Source organism: Ciconia boyciana, chromosome 4 (genome assembly GCF_034638445.1).
Source record: "Ciconia boyciana chromosome 4, ASM3463844v1, whole genome shotgun sequence".
NCBI classification, from domain to species: Eukaryota; Metazoa; Chordata; class Aves; order Ciconiiformes; family Ciconiidae; genus Ciconia; species Ciconia boyciana.
In genome coordinates this window covers 94,614,299-94,632,561 of record NC_132937.1, presented here as the reverse complement: position 1 = coordinate 94,632,561, position 18,263 = coordinate 94,614,299, and the positions used below count along the sequence as shown (strand labels likewise).

Genomic DNA, 18,263 nt, shown 5'->3' with positions numbered 1-18,263 from the left:
AAAGCTAGTCCATTTTAAAATATAAACTTAACCTGTACATAGATTTTTAAAAACAGAGTAATGAGAACACCTTTTTAAAACACATTTTAATTCTGCTTGGACAGATCCCCATCGAGATGATTAATTTACATATGCAATTTTTTTCTGCTACTGCAATGAGAGGAATCACAATTAGCCAGTGAAAGCAACAGATATAATGACAGAAGGATCACTGAAAAATTCAAGGGAACCAAGCCAAAGTATAAGGATATTAAAAAACAAAATATAATTGCCCCCAAACTTTAGGTGTTCAAAATTCAGAAGACAACAGAGTACAATACCTTGAATTTTACTGGAAGCACAATAAAAAATAATGCTTCTTTATTATGGGTTTTTAATGAATAAGCTGCTGTGGCAGTCTAAAATGCTGTCCTCAGCTGCTTATTGCACCAATCTGCCAGAAGTTACTGCTCCTGTGGAAGGAAGGTGGACCTTAATGCCCCAGTGCAATCTGGAGTAGCTGCAGCATGGAGTGAGTATTTTCTTCAACCATGCTACTAAAAGGGTAATAATACAATAATTACAGTAATTTGCAGTAAAAAGATGTATCAGAAGTAATAGTAGCTAGAAGGTGGTAGTAACATCTTACTTCACTGCAAAGACATGCCAAAACTCATCCATCAAAGCCCCAGAAGAGAGGCAAAGAGCTGAAGACAACACCCTGGCTTGGATGTTACCTATCAGCCCTTACTTTTGCACATAGGTTACTACAAGATTTATAGATAAAACTCTTGGTAAAACTGACAGTAAATATAACAAGTTAATACATAGAAGATAAGCCTAGGCATCAGGGAATCACACTGCATAGGCAAACAGACGTTCCTGCAACAAAAAATCAACTAAAGAATAAATGTCTGTGAGCATCAAAACACAACAGCAACAAAAAATTGGTTTTCTTAATCACCAATAACAAAAATTCCTGGTGGTGGGCTGCAGAAGTGGAGGTTTATGTAAACCTGATTCTGGACAGGGAACTTGGAAGGTTCAAATGCAGCTTCCTGGGGCTGTTGCATAAACACTGCTGATATGAAAAAGATAGCATGCGCCAGGTGCTGGAATAAAATTCCTCAGTATCCAAACAAAGCACAATAAAAATCACAAGCGAAAGCTTTACAGTGCTCGGACTCAAATGTTAAGCAGGGTTTAATGGACAGTGCAGAAATAAATCTGTAGTAACATTAGCAAATGGCCTGATCGCAGACAGCCAGTTGATAAATAAAACATAAAAGGCTTTAATTTGAAGGTTTTAATTGAAGAAAAAGACTTTTTTTTTCAGTCAGCGTAGGCCAGAACTGAGTATTTCTTCAAATGAATGATGAAGTTGAAGATGGGGAGAACTGCTTTTGAAAAATGTGTCTTTGGGGACATTTTCTTCAATACCACAGCACACTTAAACAATACAAACCTCAGAAAATCAGCTTCTGTTTTGCTTTCATCAGTATGCTTACACGTTACTGCAGGATATTATTGAGTAGTTGTGCAGGACTAATGATGTCAATTCTCTTCTGTAACATGTTATTTTATCTGTTTAGTAAGTTCTGTCAAATTCACAGAAAAATACAAAGCTTGAACTACACTTGCAGTAAATTAGAAATGTTTTATTAATCAATTAACTCACCTGGACATCCTGAACAATACCTAATTCCATTAAAGTCAAACAGATTCTTCATGTAACAAGGACAATTAAGTCTAAAAACCTAGCTGAAAGATACCAACAGAAGTGAAGCAACACTGATAGAGAAAATCTTTCCACAAAGACATGGCACAATTCATAGCTCCTAAACAAAGTTTTAAGTACAAGGAATAGATCACTGACAGAAGGTAAAAAAAAAAAAAAAAAGACAGCAACAGCTAGAGTAACATAGAACTGCCACAGATCCCTGTTTCCAACAGAATAAATAACTGGTTTTCATCTCACCTTTATTATCTTATTGCCAGCCCCACAGTTAACACATCTGATTTTAGAAGGAGAGCATTTGTATGAAGACTGGCATCAACACAGAGAAACAAATTCAAATGAATTTCTTTATGTGCAAGTCAGACCAGACTGGCATAAACAACATAAACAACTTCACAGGAAACTAAGAGATCCATGGGGAAAAAATAATACATACAGAAATTCAGATATATACGACAATCCATACAGAATAAACAAATTCACCATATAGTCAAACCCTTCTGACACTGCAAGAATGTTTCATGGAATTAATTTCTAGCATTTTGTTTAATCTAGTTTTACATATCTCGTTACCTTAATTAATTTTTCTGGTAATCCAGATCATGCCTTCTTTGAATTTTATCTGAAAATCCCTGTTAATATATGTGTCATATCCACATATATTGCTCAGTGATACTTCTTCCATGATGTCTGCACCCTTAAAAATACTTCTGGCAGTTGCTGATGTTTTTTACTTAACAGTTTAACCAGTTTTAACAAATCCCAATACCTCAGGTGGTTATTGATAAGTGGGAAAAGGGTTTCTAAATAACAGAAAAGTCTGCCAGTGTAGATGCAAAAAGGCCTAACCACTGAGAGGTGGAACCCCTCAAGTCAATAAATGTAACTGCCTGCAACAAGGAGCTGAAACAAGATCTAGGAGTCCATTCCAGCCCTAAACATTTATATAAATTATGGAACAAAAGGCCAACGAGATACTCTTGTCTTTAAATCTATTAGAAACAAATGTATGGCTAGAAAGTATTGCTCCTTCTGAATGACCAGCAATATCCTGAAATGAAATCTAGACTAAGCCTAAAACTAGTAATGTGTTCAGTAAGAATCATACAAAAAACTCAATGCTCTTTAAGAGCACCTTTCGGTCAATAAATGAACATGGCTACAGTGATGTGTCTTTAACGCTTGAGTACTACAGCCAGTCCAGTGTTGTGTAAAACATCAAAGTTAAAAAAAATTCATGCAGGCGAAAGGAATGGGAAGAGGAGGGCAAGAAGATGCCAAGGTAATGTCTCTTCACAGAATCAGCTTTCACTTAGAAATCAAAATCTCCGCTGTCATTGTGAAAAAAATCTTTGTAATGTTTGGCAAAAGACAAGAATACACAGCTTGTGTTTCAATCTGCACAGATTTCATTATCTGTGTTCATTTTAAGGGATGCAGAAGCACGAGAGCCAAAAAATGATTAAAATTAAATAGGTCGGACTTTTCCTGCAGGTGATAAGGGTTGGAATGACTTTAGTTTTTCTCAAAGGGAAGTTCAACTTTTGAAAATTTTTGAAATCATATTCTGAGAGTTAAAAAGATGCACAATCCAGGAGTACATAGAAAATAACTGTACTATCACATAAATGTACAGTTTTTGCTGTAACCACTACTCCCTGTACAGCTACTTAATTCTTAGAGCCTCTGGCTTTCAGAAGGACTGCACCAGAACATTTTACAGAACTCCTGTTATACTTAAAATTTAGTTTAAAACTCTTGAAAGAACCACCATCACTTCTCTATCTTATAAACCACTATAGCTCTTTCAGTGCTGTCTCTGATGTGTACCTCACTGTAATCCATCTTTGTGCTTTATGTACAGGACAGGATTATTCTTCATTTTGGGGGTTCTGTTTGCCCCAATGCCTCCTGCAGTGCAGCTACAAATCCAGCTCAGCCTTCTCAAAATCCAAGGACTACGTTGCTGATGGCTCAGAAAGCACGGAGGCAAGCCATGGTGTGGAATGCACAATTACCACATTGCAGAGAACCTGATTAGTTTTAATTCAGTAAAAATAACCATTCTTTCTCCCTGGAATGCATAGCATCACGGATCCCACTCTTCATGTCTAGCAAACAGAATCTTCTGTTGACTAGGGGTGAGAACATTATCAATTGCAATGGCATTAAAAATGGAGTGTATCAAGACGAGCTACAAAACAACCCCTTTGGGAACTGCATAGTTCTGTTCTTAATACAGTCTTGCCTCTTGTCCTCCCCTATAAAAGGTGAAAACAGGCTTTAGTAGAGATTGAGTATCCCATAGACTTTGGCTTACACAAAAACAGTTAGCAGCAAATTACGTTGGTCCACAACTATCAGCTGGGACCATTCTCCCCTTTATGTGCTTGTAGGGAAGAAGTACTAGAATATTTAGTAACGTGAGTAGCCTTTACCACATGCTACTGGGTGAATGAGAGGGAACATGCACATGATGAGTAAGTAACTATTAAGAAGGCATTAAATTTCTATTTGAGAAGCTTTTCAATAAAGTGTTACACAAAAACTCCTCCAGTAACCACAGGTGTGTTCCATACAATTCTCTTGGTAAAGAAAATGCATTTCTCTGAACAAGAAATCTTCATGTTTAGAGAGGCTAAGTATTGTAAGGTCAGACATTGCCTGCTTTGTATTTACTATTCTACTCCTATGGCTTTTTTGAATTCAGAATTTTGTGGCTCTAAAATGTCATAATAAACCCTACTTTTATCAAAGTTTTCTCGGATGTAAAGCAAATCCTCTACAGAATACACATCTTCCTTTCCGGTCCAAACAGTGAGGCTGTATCTATGTCAAAAAAAAGAAAGGAAAAAAAGAGAAAAAAGAATATGTTATTATCTTACAATAAAGTATGGAAGACACAAAGACATCGCACTAATAAGCTCCTAAAAATATTCAGGACTACAGTATCTCAATTTTAGGAATGTAATTAAATACCAAAAACTTATTCTTCTTTAGATTTCAAAGTTAAGCAACCACAATTTGTGAACTATCAGAATTAACAGTTTTATATGTCCCTGCCCTCCTCACCCCTCTACATCCAGGCAAGTCATCACCCTCTACCCTGCATTCGTGCTAGAACTGAGAGCACTGACAGTCTCTCCAATCTTGTTGTTACCACAGTGACTTCAAGTTACTGGGAAAAGCAATTGCTGGATCAAAATGGTACCCCAGAAACAGGCATGCTCAAACACATCCTAGTTTGCACACACGGCGCAAAGAATGCTTGGTACACAGTCTAGCTGAAGAATACGACTGATAGTCTTTAAATAAACCTCTGTTTGACACGTGCAAACTAAAATTTGTAGAGGTCTATTCCTTTGCCACATTTTTTTTTATTACGGAGGTAAGTCACACAATTTGGCTCCAGTCAAACTTCAAGTTCTTGCTCCTAAAGCTAAATTTGCTAGAACTTCCCAAGGGGGACTGCGAAAGTTTCAAGATGCACAATCCTACACCACCCAGAAGAATTAATCTGTAGCCTGGTCCTTGTCTGAACTGTCCTGCCAAACCTAGCAAGGAGTAAAATAAAAAATCGCAGGCAAATATCCAGCAAAGAAACTTACTAGACTGAGCCAAAATATGAGGCAATCTCAGTCGTAGGTGATTTTCATACTCTACGTTTTGTCACCTAAGTGATGTGTAGTGATGCCATCTGATTAACTGAATATATCCGCTGTACTGTATCACACACATTTTTCTCATTAATTGCACAGACTGTATTATAACTTTACCAAAAAAATGAAAAACTTCGAAGTATCATTTCAAGTTAAAAGCATTACCCTTGACAATCTCCACATAACAAATACTTAATTTTTCCCTTTGTTTATTAAAACTGTATTCATCTAAAATACAGGTAAATCAGAATTTAGTTGTATGTCAGCAAAACTGGCTCAGGTATTTCAGTCTTCTAATCATGCCACTAAAATAATCAGGATTTTTATGCTGAGGTAAAAGAGAAAATAATAATATTTTAGTGGGAATAACGCTTGTATCCAATGAGGATATATTTGAGAATGGCACAATTCACAAGACATAGTCTTAATATAACAATATTTTGAAATTAATTTCCCAGTTTAAAATGTTTAATTCTAATTTCTCTCTTGATTCTCCACTGTAAACGAGAATAACAGCACTTTATTTGTCCATCCTGTTGTTTCTAATTACTTAGAAATTTTCCAGACAAGTGACTGTCTTAAATTTTCTGTCTTGGGCTTGGTTGGTGCTTAAGGAACAACTTCATTAAAGTGTAGGTAGGCAGTGCAGGTGAAAAAGATGAGACAATGACAATATGTATGAAGCAGGTTTTATTCTCATTCTATTACATGTAAATAATTTTGTAAATGAAATTGTTATGGGTTTGTAACAACAATTGAAAATGTAAGTCAGCGTTTGGAACCACTGAATGTATTTCAAGTACCTAAGCAACATTAACTAGCTTCGTAGCAAACTCACTGACTTCCAATCTAAAAATCACCTTTATGTTTTTAAATGACATTACTACAGAATATATAAATACTGAATCCAATAAATAGTACATATAAAATGTAGTATTTAAATTGAATTAATTCCAAATTGCAACATCAAACTATTTAGTCTATTTAACTGTATTAGTCTTATGAAAGGTTTACAGTGGAACTGGATCACAAACTACACAAGATTTAAAATTACTTATTATAGGTAATGAAAGAGGCTTTTGGAATTTTATGATTTTAAAGAAATGAATAGTGACCACTTCTGTATGTCAAAACAATTTAAGAACTGAAGGAATTAAAGAACTGAAGGGATAAACTAAATGAAACAATATTTTCAATGTAATTGGGATAAGTATGTACACATAAATGTGCCATATTTAATATAAACAAATATGTGCCTTTATAATAAAGATAGCTAAAAGTAAAGGCCCTCAAACTTACCTATCCGACTGCTGGATTAACCAACACAGCTCAGATATTGACTGTCGTACTAATGCTGCTCTTACAGGAAAAGTTACAGGCTGGGAAAATGTATTGCATATCTGAGCCATTTCTTTCACCATCATCCAATCATAGCCTACAGTAAAGACCATTTGATTAAAAATAATTCTTCACAAATACAATCTCTATCAAAATAAAGACACAATGATTTATAGAATGGTTAGGTTGTAAGACAAAGCAAGAGCAAATACGGTTTTTGTGAAAACCACATAATTCTAAAATGAAATCGCCAAGTGATAATAAATAAAAAATGTCATTGTCCCAGAGGAGAAAAGCAATACTAATGTGGAAAAATAAACTTATTTTGAAAATCTTTATTTCCAGTAACTGCAGTGTTATTTTACACATAGCTATAGAATGTGACATTTTTTAATGTCCAGGAAATTGTATGTTTGCCCTTTCTCTAAAAAACATTGCTGACACTGACTTCAATACAGACTAGTTTTAACTTGACAGTGACCCTTTAAAAACAAAAACATTATGAAAAATTTAGAACAAAAATTGAATTAATCCAGTAGGATTGGAGTTATACACAAGCGAAGCATGTAAAACATTTTGTGCTTAAAAAATGCTAAAATCAAGCAATCTAAAACACTTGAAGTTCCTGCTGTTGAGATTTTTACAAGCATTGGAGCTCTCTAAAATGGTATTTAACTGTTCTTTTATTTCTATAGGCTATGAAAATCTTAACTTCAATAACAACAGTGAATAACTTTTTTCTCAATTACTCATATGCAATGTAGTGACTGGAAAGACTAAAAAAGCACCAAAACTTAAAAAAAAAGGCTTTGTTGGGCAGAACAGCAACTTTTAGTTGGAAACAGTCAATTAAGCTGTTTTTCTCATGTCTTACAGTATACCCTTAATTAGCACCACCATAAACTGAATTTTAGAATGGTGATAAAGTTACATCTTTTAAAAAGATTACTCAGTACAGTATTTCCAATACATATTTCCAGCAACTTTTTACTGCACTGAAAATACTTTGGAGAAAGTACTATACAGTTTAATAAAATTACTGTATAACATAGAACAAAACCCTCATAACACAATACTAAATCTTGCTAATGAATGATTAGCAATTGGAACAGTGTATAATTTTGCTGTTGTGGTCACAGACGTATTGGTGGGGACTATGCTACTGCACACAAATGCATGTGCACTGGACTAAACCACCCTAACAAAGCAGCTATGAGAATTATGAGACGAAGCCTGGGACATAGGACCCTCAAATAATGGCCAATTGGAAAATTTATTGCAAAAATTTAATTATGCAACAGAAATGAAATGTTAAAAACAATGCTGACCTACAATTTGATTTCAGTTATGTACTCCAAAAGCACACTGATAGGGTTTTAAATTTCCAGCTAATCTGTTTTTCTTCAGGAAATGTGCCAGAATTCCAATTACCAAATCAATCCTCCTAGGATTCAGGGAGCAGACTACCTGAAAGAGGGCTTAAGGAATTTGTCCCTCAAAATTCCTCAGTATGTGAGAATGAGTTGAAGAACAAAATAGTTTAACAGCAAAAATATCAGATTTTTATACACTTCTGTTGCAACTCAAACACTGAACTAATTGCTATATAACACACTATCAATCATACATCAATAAAGAAAATAATTCTTACATTCACTATTATTTTCAAACTGAGAAGATGGCATATAGCTCATTTTGAATCAATTATGAAATGAATTTGAAGAAAATAGACTATGCAGTGTAAGCATTAAATTTTCTATCTTTACCTTTATTGTGTTTGTCAGGGTGCCAGCCAGTTGTCCATCCCAGTGATAAGGTTACATTTGGGAAAAATGAAGTGACGGTGTCAAGGAACCCTTCTGCATCCACTACAGCATTATTTCCATTAGGTCCTGGTAGGATGTCTGCATTGATCCAAACGGGTCGCCTCAAATGCTGCTTCACATGTTCAAGAAGCTCCAAGGAAGGCCGTACAGCTTCTAGACTGTACCAAGAACATATGGGTGAGATGAGACACCTCAGTCTGACTGAAGACGGGAAATGTACAGTACATACATAGATGATTTTGTTAATGAAACTCTCCCTGTAAGCCAGAGAGGAAATGCTGAGGACCCTTTCTACCATAAGGTGACTATTACTGCTGGTGTGAAGTAGTGTAAGCCTCTTGTATCCCTGCTGCCCAGTATGAACTGCTTCATGGCCCTTACCTCATGGCTCTTCTAACTCCTGACCTGTTAAGGCCTGGATGTCACTGAACTCTTAGGAAGGACTTTAGTCAAGGAAGCCACTGTAGGCTCTAACACTTTTGTAGTGGTTGTTCCCACAGCTCAAAAGTGTGGCAAAGTAGTGGCAGCATGAAGAAGTCTGCCCATCAGATGTTCATCCTGCAGCTGCTTACTAAGTATGAGATGTAGTCACTTGAGCAACCAATGTAGCACCACTTGTAAACGTTTAACAAAATAACTTTAGTCACATATTCTCACTGTTCTCTGAAATCAAAAGAAAAAGCATAACTAGAAGGCAAGCCATAACCTTTCTCTATCCTACCAAAACTTTTGAAACAGTGGTATTGTGGAAGGAAAGGAAATGTGGAATAATGGGGAAACTGAATGAATGCCAAGAAAATACGTATTTTTTCTCTCACAGCAAATTAATTAACATTCCATATAACATTCAGAAATTTAAAATCGTTATGGTCAGAGTCTTGATTTCCTTACTAATTGCAAGGACCTGTGTTTTCTCCTGCAAAGTTGTGAAAAGCTCTCAATAAGCCATCTTCTGGCTTTTCCTCAAAATCTTGCAGTGACCTGATACAAAGCTGAGCCAACAGAAAATTCTTCATGTTGTTCTGGGGTTAGTTTCCCTGGTTCAACATCCTAAACTGGTCCCTCTGGGTGTCACAGGAGCACCAGGGAAAGCAAGGGGAAGAGAAGGCACTGTGAAGAGCAAGGAGAGGATCACAACTGCTCCAGCTTACACAAACATCAACCACAGGCTACATGCCCCACGGGTGTCTGTTTGAACAACACAGATGATGGTTACCTGCTACCATGTCTCCCCAGTTCTCAATTCCAGGGCCACTGTATCTCCAGCCTCTTACACCAGTGCTGATGCTTGCCTTAGCAGCAGCATGTGAGTTCAGGGACACAAAGCGGTAAACAACTGTTCTCATCGTTTTGTAGGGATGGTTCTGTAACAAGTTATTCCCTAACCTGGCTCATGATGAGGTCAGATGAATTGTGTCAGGATTTGCACCCAAAAATGGGAACGGCAGCCAGCTGTTACATTAGGTTATCTCTAAAGCCAAAAATTGTCCCCTGAGCTGCCTGTCTTGTTCCCTGTAAAAAGTAATTTTGTACATTTCGACTTTTGTGTTATTGAGAAAGCTGCATAGTGGAGGGAATTCCACTCAACACTTTCGGTTAGTAAGTATTAGCTCAAGTCTTAGAGAAAAGCTTGTGACGTCCTGAGTTAACATTATTGGCATAAGTATTTCTCATGTTGTCTGAGGCCAGAACAGTTCACATTTTCCCATATACAAGTGATTGTCAAAGCCAGTGGAATGCCTTCCTTTTTACCACAAAGTACAAGATAATGTAAAGAGAAAAAAGCCGAAAGCAGCATCTCTTGAAACAAACAAAAAAAACCCTAGACAGCACTGTTCTTGTTGCACAGCATTTGGAAAATTCAAACATATTGCTGAGTCCATATTGAATGATTCTGGCATTTTTGAAGCGGAGCTCTGGAGTCCTTTTGCAGAATACATTCATTCCTGTAGATCAAGCCAGCAGGAAATGTGATTATGTGGTCAGTGAAGCTGACAGAGTAGAAATATACAAAATATTTCTTTTTAAGCACTGTTGAAATAATCTTCAAAACTTCAGCAATGGTATCCAAAGAAATATTATTCAAAAGAACATCACAATCTGTATCACTCATTTGACTGAACCTGCACTTTGTGCTTGTATTTTTTAAGTGCTTTTATACAATCAGACTTCTATTATGCAACATAATTTTAAAAGCTTTTTTAAATCACTGCACTTGTCTGGAAATTCCTTGTGGAAAAATAAGAGCTAGATGTTTTAAAATTAATTTAAATAATAATTAACATGGAAAAAAAAAAACCCAAACCCAACAACAAACCAACCAAGCAAATGTCTACTTCTCTTGTCGTTTCCCTTCTCTGTCAAGGCAGACATTTACAGATTCTGTTAAAAATAAAAGGATTTAGCCTGCCCACATTTTTTGTATTTTCATGAACTTTCATATGAAAACTGTGACTGCGTTACACAGAACAACAGGTACAAATCACATTTTAGAATAATCTAGCAATTTTTTTGCATTTCTACAGCATACTTAGGCATTGATGACGCTCTTTTTAATGTGGAGGTGAATTCTCCATCTGCTGCAAAAATAGACATTGTACATGCAAATTCAGACCAAGCTAGAGTTAGGAGTTGCAGAGGCGTATATCTGAAAATCACAGCTCACTTTGAATCCCATTTCAAACTTTTCAAGGTGATCTCATGGGGTTTTCCAGTGTATTTTCCATTAAAGACAATGAAACAACTAATGGTTAAAATTCTAAATGAACCTCTGAAAATTTAAGTAAGAAGTCAGGCCAAAGAAACTGAATTTACTTCAATATACACACACCTTACCACACAAAAAGCTAGACAGCTTTTTGTATTACAAACCATGCTGATGAAATCTACCACCACATCATATGTGGTATGAGATCAGATATTCAAAGGAGTACACCTAATTCATGAATTGAGACATCCCCAACAGATTGTTAGTATTGGAGCTGATCAGGAAACAGAATTCCTCTCCTTGCGAAGGGGAAGCTCTGGGAAAATAAAGATATTCATGCTGGTATAAAATGACATTTCTAAATTATTATGAACTTCAGAAGATCTGGAACAGAAGTTGGCTTTTCAGCAAGCTTGTCAGAAGCTCATTGAAAAACCTTGACACTTTAATTCCCCTTCCATGGTAGAGAATGACATCAAGAAAGCTGGATGGCAGCAGGAGAGACCTTTGTGCTGACAGGCAGAGAGACCCCGCGCACTCAGCCCCATTTGCAGCCTGGAAGACACTGTCTGACTTTCCAGTCGGAAGGTTGTCTTTCCCAATTTCTTTGCATGAGCAGAAAACTCATAGGAGCTTCTCAGATAGGCACAATCATTTCGGTTTTCCTGATAGAAAAATTCTGCTCAATAGCAACTCAGTAACAAATTAATTGAACATGAAATCATTACTTATAGTTCAAAACACTTTCAAAACTTTTATTCTTGCAATGCATTTAGTAATACTGATTATGTTTCACTGCATTTTCTGCTTAGGAAGGAATGCATTACACTAAATGACACAGTAAGAAAAAGTTTAGTCTACCATTGCCAAAAGATAGTTAGCACTACCTGTAAAATTGTTAATTGGTCAGAACGCAGAGAATATACAAATCTTTTTGTCTTGAGATACCTCTTAAAATCCAGCTTGATGCCTTTATTTGTGTTGACAATCTCTTTTAGCCATTCCTGCAATGTGTTGTCACTGTCTGTTTCAGGTGGATGAGCCATGATAGGGTCTCCATTTCCTCCCTTGCCACCGCGAAGAAGAACATCTGCTTCTATCATGTGAACATCACCTGTTGATTTAAAAAACGAATGCTCTAACAGGAGCAAATCCAATAGTTCCAGTGTCTGCTTCAGAGTAACAACTACAGGGCAAGTCTTTCTACACTGGACTGTGCACACTTTCTCCACAAAGATCACCCAGTATGAGTTGCTGCCTGTGAAGCAATAGAGATGCATTTCTTTGGGTACTTTAGTCACTAAACTCTTTAGAAATCTACAAGCATGTGAAAATTGATTTTTGTAGATACATTTGGCCAAGTAATCATGTTTTTTTCTAAGGAATGCAAAATGAATATCCAAAATGTGAATCCACTCCTGCTAAATTTCAAATCTTTTCCTCTTACAACAGGGTTCCAGACAGAGCCTTTTAGAGAAAAGATGACCAGAAGATTTTAACACCAGCAGAGACTGAGTACTCCCCTTGTCTCATTCTCAAAACTGACCAACCCACCTCAGCCAAAACTTTTTAAAAAAGTCAGCCAGCCAGCCAGAAACATCTGCCAGGAAAATAGTAGCTGAAACACATGACAAATGAGGGGAAATCTGAGGAATGCTGTAAGCTCTTGAAAACAGTTTTCTATAACAAGAAGCATCCGAGAGTCTGGGCAGTACTACCAGCTTCTCAGAGAATTCAATATATAGTTACTTAGACTGAAATAATAATTAAAAAAGATAACAATTATACAGTCAATAGAAAGCAAATTACATATAAAATTACATAAATAAATTAGGTTATTTCCCTAATATTCACATAAATTAAATTAAAATTTACTGAAATAAACTGCTCACAAATAACCTGAAATACTTCAATCATCTTGCACAAAGTAAGGGGGAAAACCTGTCCTGTAGAATCCAAGAAATATCACCCAGTGTGTTACAACATTACACCATTTCAAACTGTCCTAAAAAGACCTAGAAGATCTATCCATATAGGGTCAAAACTACTTGGGAATCCTTAAATGTTTCAGGAAGACGGGACAAGTTTTGCAGCATAGCCCTGCCAAAGCTGTCACAAGCACCCATCCTCACCGCTGAAGGGGCAGGCACCTGGGGCAAAGCCAGCTTGAGAGTTACGGTAGTTTCCCACGAGGTTTTGCTCCACTGTCTGCTGCCCTTTTAACAGAACTGATACCGAACCTCACTGGATGGAGGGATGGATGGATGGACAGACGGTCTTCTAATCAGGTAATTTCCATTTTCTGTTTTCCAGAGCAGATCCACAAACAGAATTGTCAGGACAATGGAAAGGGTGACCTACCACGAGATCAAACAAGGGACAACTTGGCCACTGCTGCCTGGGAGCTGAGGTCTAACCTTAGCACGACCACATCAGAGAAACCAGCTTTACCTGCAGCAGAAGCTTTTGCGTTCCACTGCACAAACGTATAAACTGAACAACACTCCAGACAAGCTTAGCTTGAGTGCATGAAACCAGAAGAGTCCTTAACCATGGCTCTGGTCTGCTGGTAGGTGATGAAGGGCTTTGTTAATCTGAAGGTCTGACCAGACAGAGGGCCTGCACATCTGGAAGCTGTTGCCTTTTTGCAATTAAATGAGTTTGGCTAATAAAAAGGTACCACCACCTCCAAAACTTGTCGTGCCGGCATTCGCGATGCCGGGCCGGCGGTTCGCAGGGGCAGCCGGCCATACCTGGGACGGGCCTCGCCTACACCACCACCCGGGAGCGCCTCACGGCACGGCCAGGCCGCCTCTCTCCCTCAACCCTCAACCTTAACGCCGAGGCGGCCGCCGGCGCCGCACCAGGACGGGAGGCCGGCGGCAGGGCAGGCCGGCGGCGGCTCACACTTACTTCTCGCGGCCTCCGCGGCTCGGGCCTTGCTGTTCGCGGCGTGGAACCACCTGATGGCCGCCCCGTCTCTCGCTCTGATGCGCTGCGACCTCAGAAAGTGATCCACCACCTCCTCGCTCCAGGCGCCTGCGGCGGCGTGAAGGGAGACCTCTCCTCAGCACCGCCGTTCGGCGGGACCGGCCCCAGGCCCCCCCACCGCGGGACCGGCGGGAGAGGCGGCGGCGGCGAGGGGGGAGGCCCGGTCCCCGCCGCGCAGCTCTTACCCTGCTCCTCGTCCGCCATCGCCTCGCCGGGGCCCGCCCCGCCGCTCCTGCGCCTGCTGAGGCGGGGGGAGCGCCACCAGCTGCCGGGCTGCGCCTCGCCGGGCTTCCGGCGCTCCCCGGGCCGGGGAAGGGCAGCGAGGGCCCTGGCTCCTGGCCGCTGACAGGAAGGGTCGTGGGGAATGTTTCCGCAGGGAGCGGAACCGACAGCCCGGGCAGCACCCCCCAGCCCGGGCTGCGGCGGGAAAGGGCCTGCGAAGAGAATCCCCAACAAGCTGCAAAGACAAGACACGTCCACCAGAAAGTTGTCTTTTTTTTAAAAAAAAAAAACAACAACAGAGATAAGGTATCAAGGATTTTAGTTAACTGTCTTTATTGATCAATACTTAAAATGAGTTAGTACAGGGTGAGTGGCAAGAGTCAGCCGTTCCTTTGGTTACCCCTACAGACATGGGCAAAGCTGGTTTACCCACGCAGTAGGGGGGGCAACAGCCACCTCTGTCACAGTCACAGTCTCAAGCTCAACTTAACTCAAGCTCAAGCTTAACTACTGCTCAAGCCTTGTTGCTTCCTCAACTGTTGGGTTGATGAACATGTTCTGTTCATACTGCGCGTGGTGTGGTCTTCAGCCCTTCTCCAGAACTGCAGTTTCTCTGAAGAAGTTACATTAATTAGCTTAAACGCAGCCTCGGTTTCCTCCAGGGTAAGACCTTGAAGCCTGAACCCTTCCAGAACTGGTATTTTGAAGTATAAGTAACAGCAGAGCAGATTAGGTTAAGTTACAAATTGTTTTTGATACAAAAACATAAAATATCCCCTATTAGCATCAAGAAGGCATCGAAGTTTTAATCGTCTCATTATAAAATTGTACCAGCATTTTTACTGAAAACAATAAAGATTTATATATATTTAGTTTTGGTTCTGTTCTTGATAAACAGTTGTGTGACGGTTACCAAACCCCAATTATGGTTCGCTGAACCTCAGTACAAATCACATGCATCACATACATAAATAGATCTTAATGACCCAATATCAAAAATACATACTATACAAGAACCTCAGGTATACTAAAAATCAATCTGTTCATGAAAATTCACACTTAACACATCTATTCTCCCTGAAAGTAAAGGGGGCTACTAAGAGGTGGCAAAAGCAGTAGACAGGAGCAGAAGAGATATTGCAGAATTCTTGTCTGACTTATTGCTACATGTAGATTATGTCAAGGGTAATCTTTTTTTAATTAATCCTTGAAAAGTCAAATTGTATCAGGACTTCTGAACACAGAGTAAAGAAAAAAATAGCAGTATTTATAAAAATAGCATCCATTTAAGTTAGATAAATCCTTAAAAATGCAAGAAAGAAATCAGTTATTCTATTAAAAAATTCAGAGCATATGTTCCTGAAGCACCAGCATAACATCCTAATGTTAAGAACTTCAACTACAAAGTCTTCAAAAACATACCTGCGAAGTTCTTCCTCATGCTGACCATAAACAAGTGTCAGAAGGCGTGCACTTGTATTTTGCACTGACATACAAAGTTTGCAGTCAGCTACAGAAGATCTCGTATTTGAATCTCAAATGGCAAGAAAAGTTTTGTGCCTGCTTCTACTTCAGTGTTTAGCTCATTTGCACATGGAAAGCACATGCTTCAGACAGAGGTTAGATCTAACCACAGCAATTTCTAGTAACGCATTTATCTGAGGTTAAGAGGCAAGATAGTATGGCTTGAAGTTACACTACATATAGTAAATGCTACAACTGTGTAAAGAGGTAACAAAACCTGCCCTCTTGTGCACCTGTATTAAGTGTAAACTTTCAGAACTTTAGGAAACTACAAGCTACAACTCTTTTGTGGTAAAGTAACCAAAGAGGATTTGAGGGTTTTAAAAAGCAGTCTGAAAATCTATTAAAACATAACAGGTTTAAAAACATTAACATTTTTAGTGTTTGTAGCATTACAACTTTGGTGTTCAGACCTAGCAAATCAGGATATTGATTATTGCCTGTAATCAGCCTCATCAAAAGATATCTTCTATAATGAAAAATACTAATTCCATTTTCAATGGTAGACTTGTAGGATCTGACATCCCACCATGAATCACAGGAATCAGAGCACTGTCCAATTCATTCAGATAGTTCTGTGGAAGAAGATGACCTCCAGATCCAGCTAAGTACTCAACCTAAAAGGAAAACATATTAATGTTGATATTAACACTTTTTATATTAACAAGACAATGCAGAAGTGTAGTATCTTGGTAAAAGCATATTTCAGCTAGCACGAAGTGACAACGTAACATGAAAACACTGGCAACTAGATGGGTTTTGAGGTCAATCATGAACAACGAGGCTTGCCACCGAGAAGCATGCAACATTCCCCCCGGGTTTACAGGGCCACATATCCTCTGCATCCCAGACTGCTTCAGTCTGATGTCCAAGACTGACCTGATTATATCCTAGTATCATAGTTACTATTAATTTCAAAATACACTACTGAAAACTAGATTTTCAGGACTGTATTTCCAGCTTCTCTCAAAAAAGATAAGGAAGTGTAACACAGAACACCTTCAGAGGCAAGGAACTGAACTGTTCTACAGTTTTGTCACCTTTTGAGGGGCATCACATGCTGGATAGCCTTGCATTCCCTCTTCCATCCTCAGCTGGCCAGACCTGTCCTTTTCTGCTGTACAGATTTTGGTGCAAATATCCCTTACTGAACTACATTAGGGAGCAAAACCAGGAGAAAACTATGCCGTTTGAGAAAAGCATCAGAAAATTAGCTCTGTGATTCTCTAAGTTGACTCACCTTGGAGGCAGATGAGTGCCAGAGAGAGTTAGAACTAGGGAAGGACTGATAGCTTACTGCAAGCAGCTATTAGGGAATTTGGGCAGAATAAGGAAACAGGACTATTCCTTTCAAGAAAAACTAGTCATTAAGACAGCTCCTTCATGAAACTTCATCCTCAGTCTGGATCTGGGGTAGGGCAAAAAACTAAAAACATTCAGAAAAGGATCCAAGGTCTTTACAAGAAAGATTTCAGCTGAAATGGAATGTCTGCAATAAAAGTTGAAAGATTACCGTATCCGAGTCAATAGAAACTCTTAAGCCTATCTTACTCATCCCATTATTTTTCAAGGTTTTAAGGTGTGGGCAAAGAGCAGTACTGCAGGCAATAGCAATCTCTTTAGCAAACTGGTGAGGAACAGGACTGGATAGTTCATGGTCCTTTAGAAAATAGTATACCTGAAATGATAGAAAGGATAAGGACAGTCGGCAGCTTGGTTATATTACAAAGTAAGGAAAAGAGTAATTCAGTATACATATAATGCAGAACAGAGCAAGCTATAATACTTGTTTGCTGGCAAAGTTTTCTAGTATTTCATCTATTCAATCAAAATACTTAAGTGACCACAGGAATATCTGGATTATATATTTACAGAGTTACCAATGCTAACAGACTTTTAGTCTTTTTCAGAAGAGAAAAATGTAAAGTGTGTAAACTTACCAGAGCGCTACAGAGAACATTCTGCCTATCGGCACGGCTATACATCAAATAAGTTAGTTTCTTTAGCAGTATCACTTAGTATGATCACTTTACCACTTAACTATTCTAAAAAGTAGCAAAAAGGCTCAAGAACAATGTAATTTACTAACTTCAGTACACTTCATAACTTTTCCCTCTCTTTCGAAGTCTCTGCCTTGTGGTACTTTTTCACTCTGAGTTCCTTCCATTGATTTTCCATCGACTGGGCTTAAAATTCTATGGAAGATAACAGTATGGTTAATAATTAAAACAACATTTTATGATTTAGATTGAATAACTTGTATGAAATAATGCTTAGCC

General features: G+C 38.4%; 2 protein-coding genes across 3 annotated transcripts in view; both read right to left on the bottom strand.

Annotated features, from left to right (window-relative positions):
- Positions 1–455: 455 nt before the first annotated feature.
- On the bottom strand, positions 456–14,637 carry FAM151B (family with sequence similarity 151 member B). The gene is made up of 6 exons (XM_072860661.1): positions 14,424–14,637; positions 14,161–14,286; positions 12,196–12,361; positions 8,481–8,698; positions 6,676–6,811; positions 456–4,546 (listed from the first exon to the last, which is right to left on the bottom strand). Exons 1-6 carry the CDS (start codon positions 14,440–14,442, stop codon positions 4,396–4,398), a joined length of 816 nt encoding a protein of 271 aa, XP_072716762.1. The 5' UTR covers positions 14,443–14,637; the 3' UTR covers positions 456–4,395.
- Positions 14,638–14,758: 121 nt separating this feature from the next.
- The window catches only part of ZFYVE16 (zinc finger FYVE-type containing 16), a 33,243-nt gene continuing 29,738 nt past the window's right edge, over positions 14,759–18,263 (bottom strand). For both annotated transcript variants that reach the window (XM_072860660.1, XM_072860659.1), the window contains exons 16-18: positions 18,074–18,179; positions 17,498–17,662; positions 14,759–16,601 (exon numbers count right to left, since the gene is read on the bottom strand). In XM_072860660.1, the coding sequence (XP_072716761.1) occupies positions 16,440–16,601; positions 17,498–17,662; positions 18,074–18,179 (433 nt within the window). In that variant the 3' untranslated portion in view covers positions 14,759–16,439. The remainder of the gene's footprint in view (positions 16,602–17,497; positions 17,663–18,073; positions 18,180–18,263) is intronic.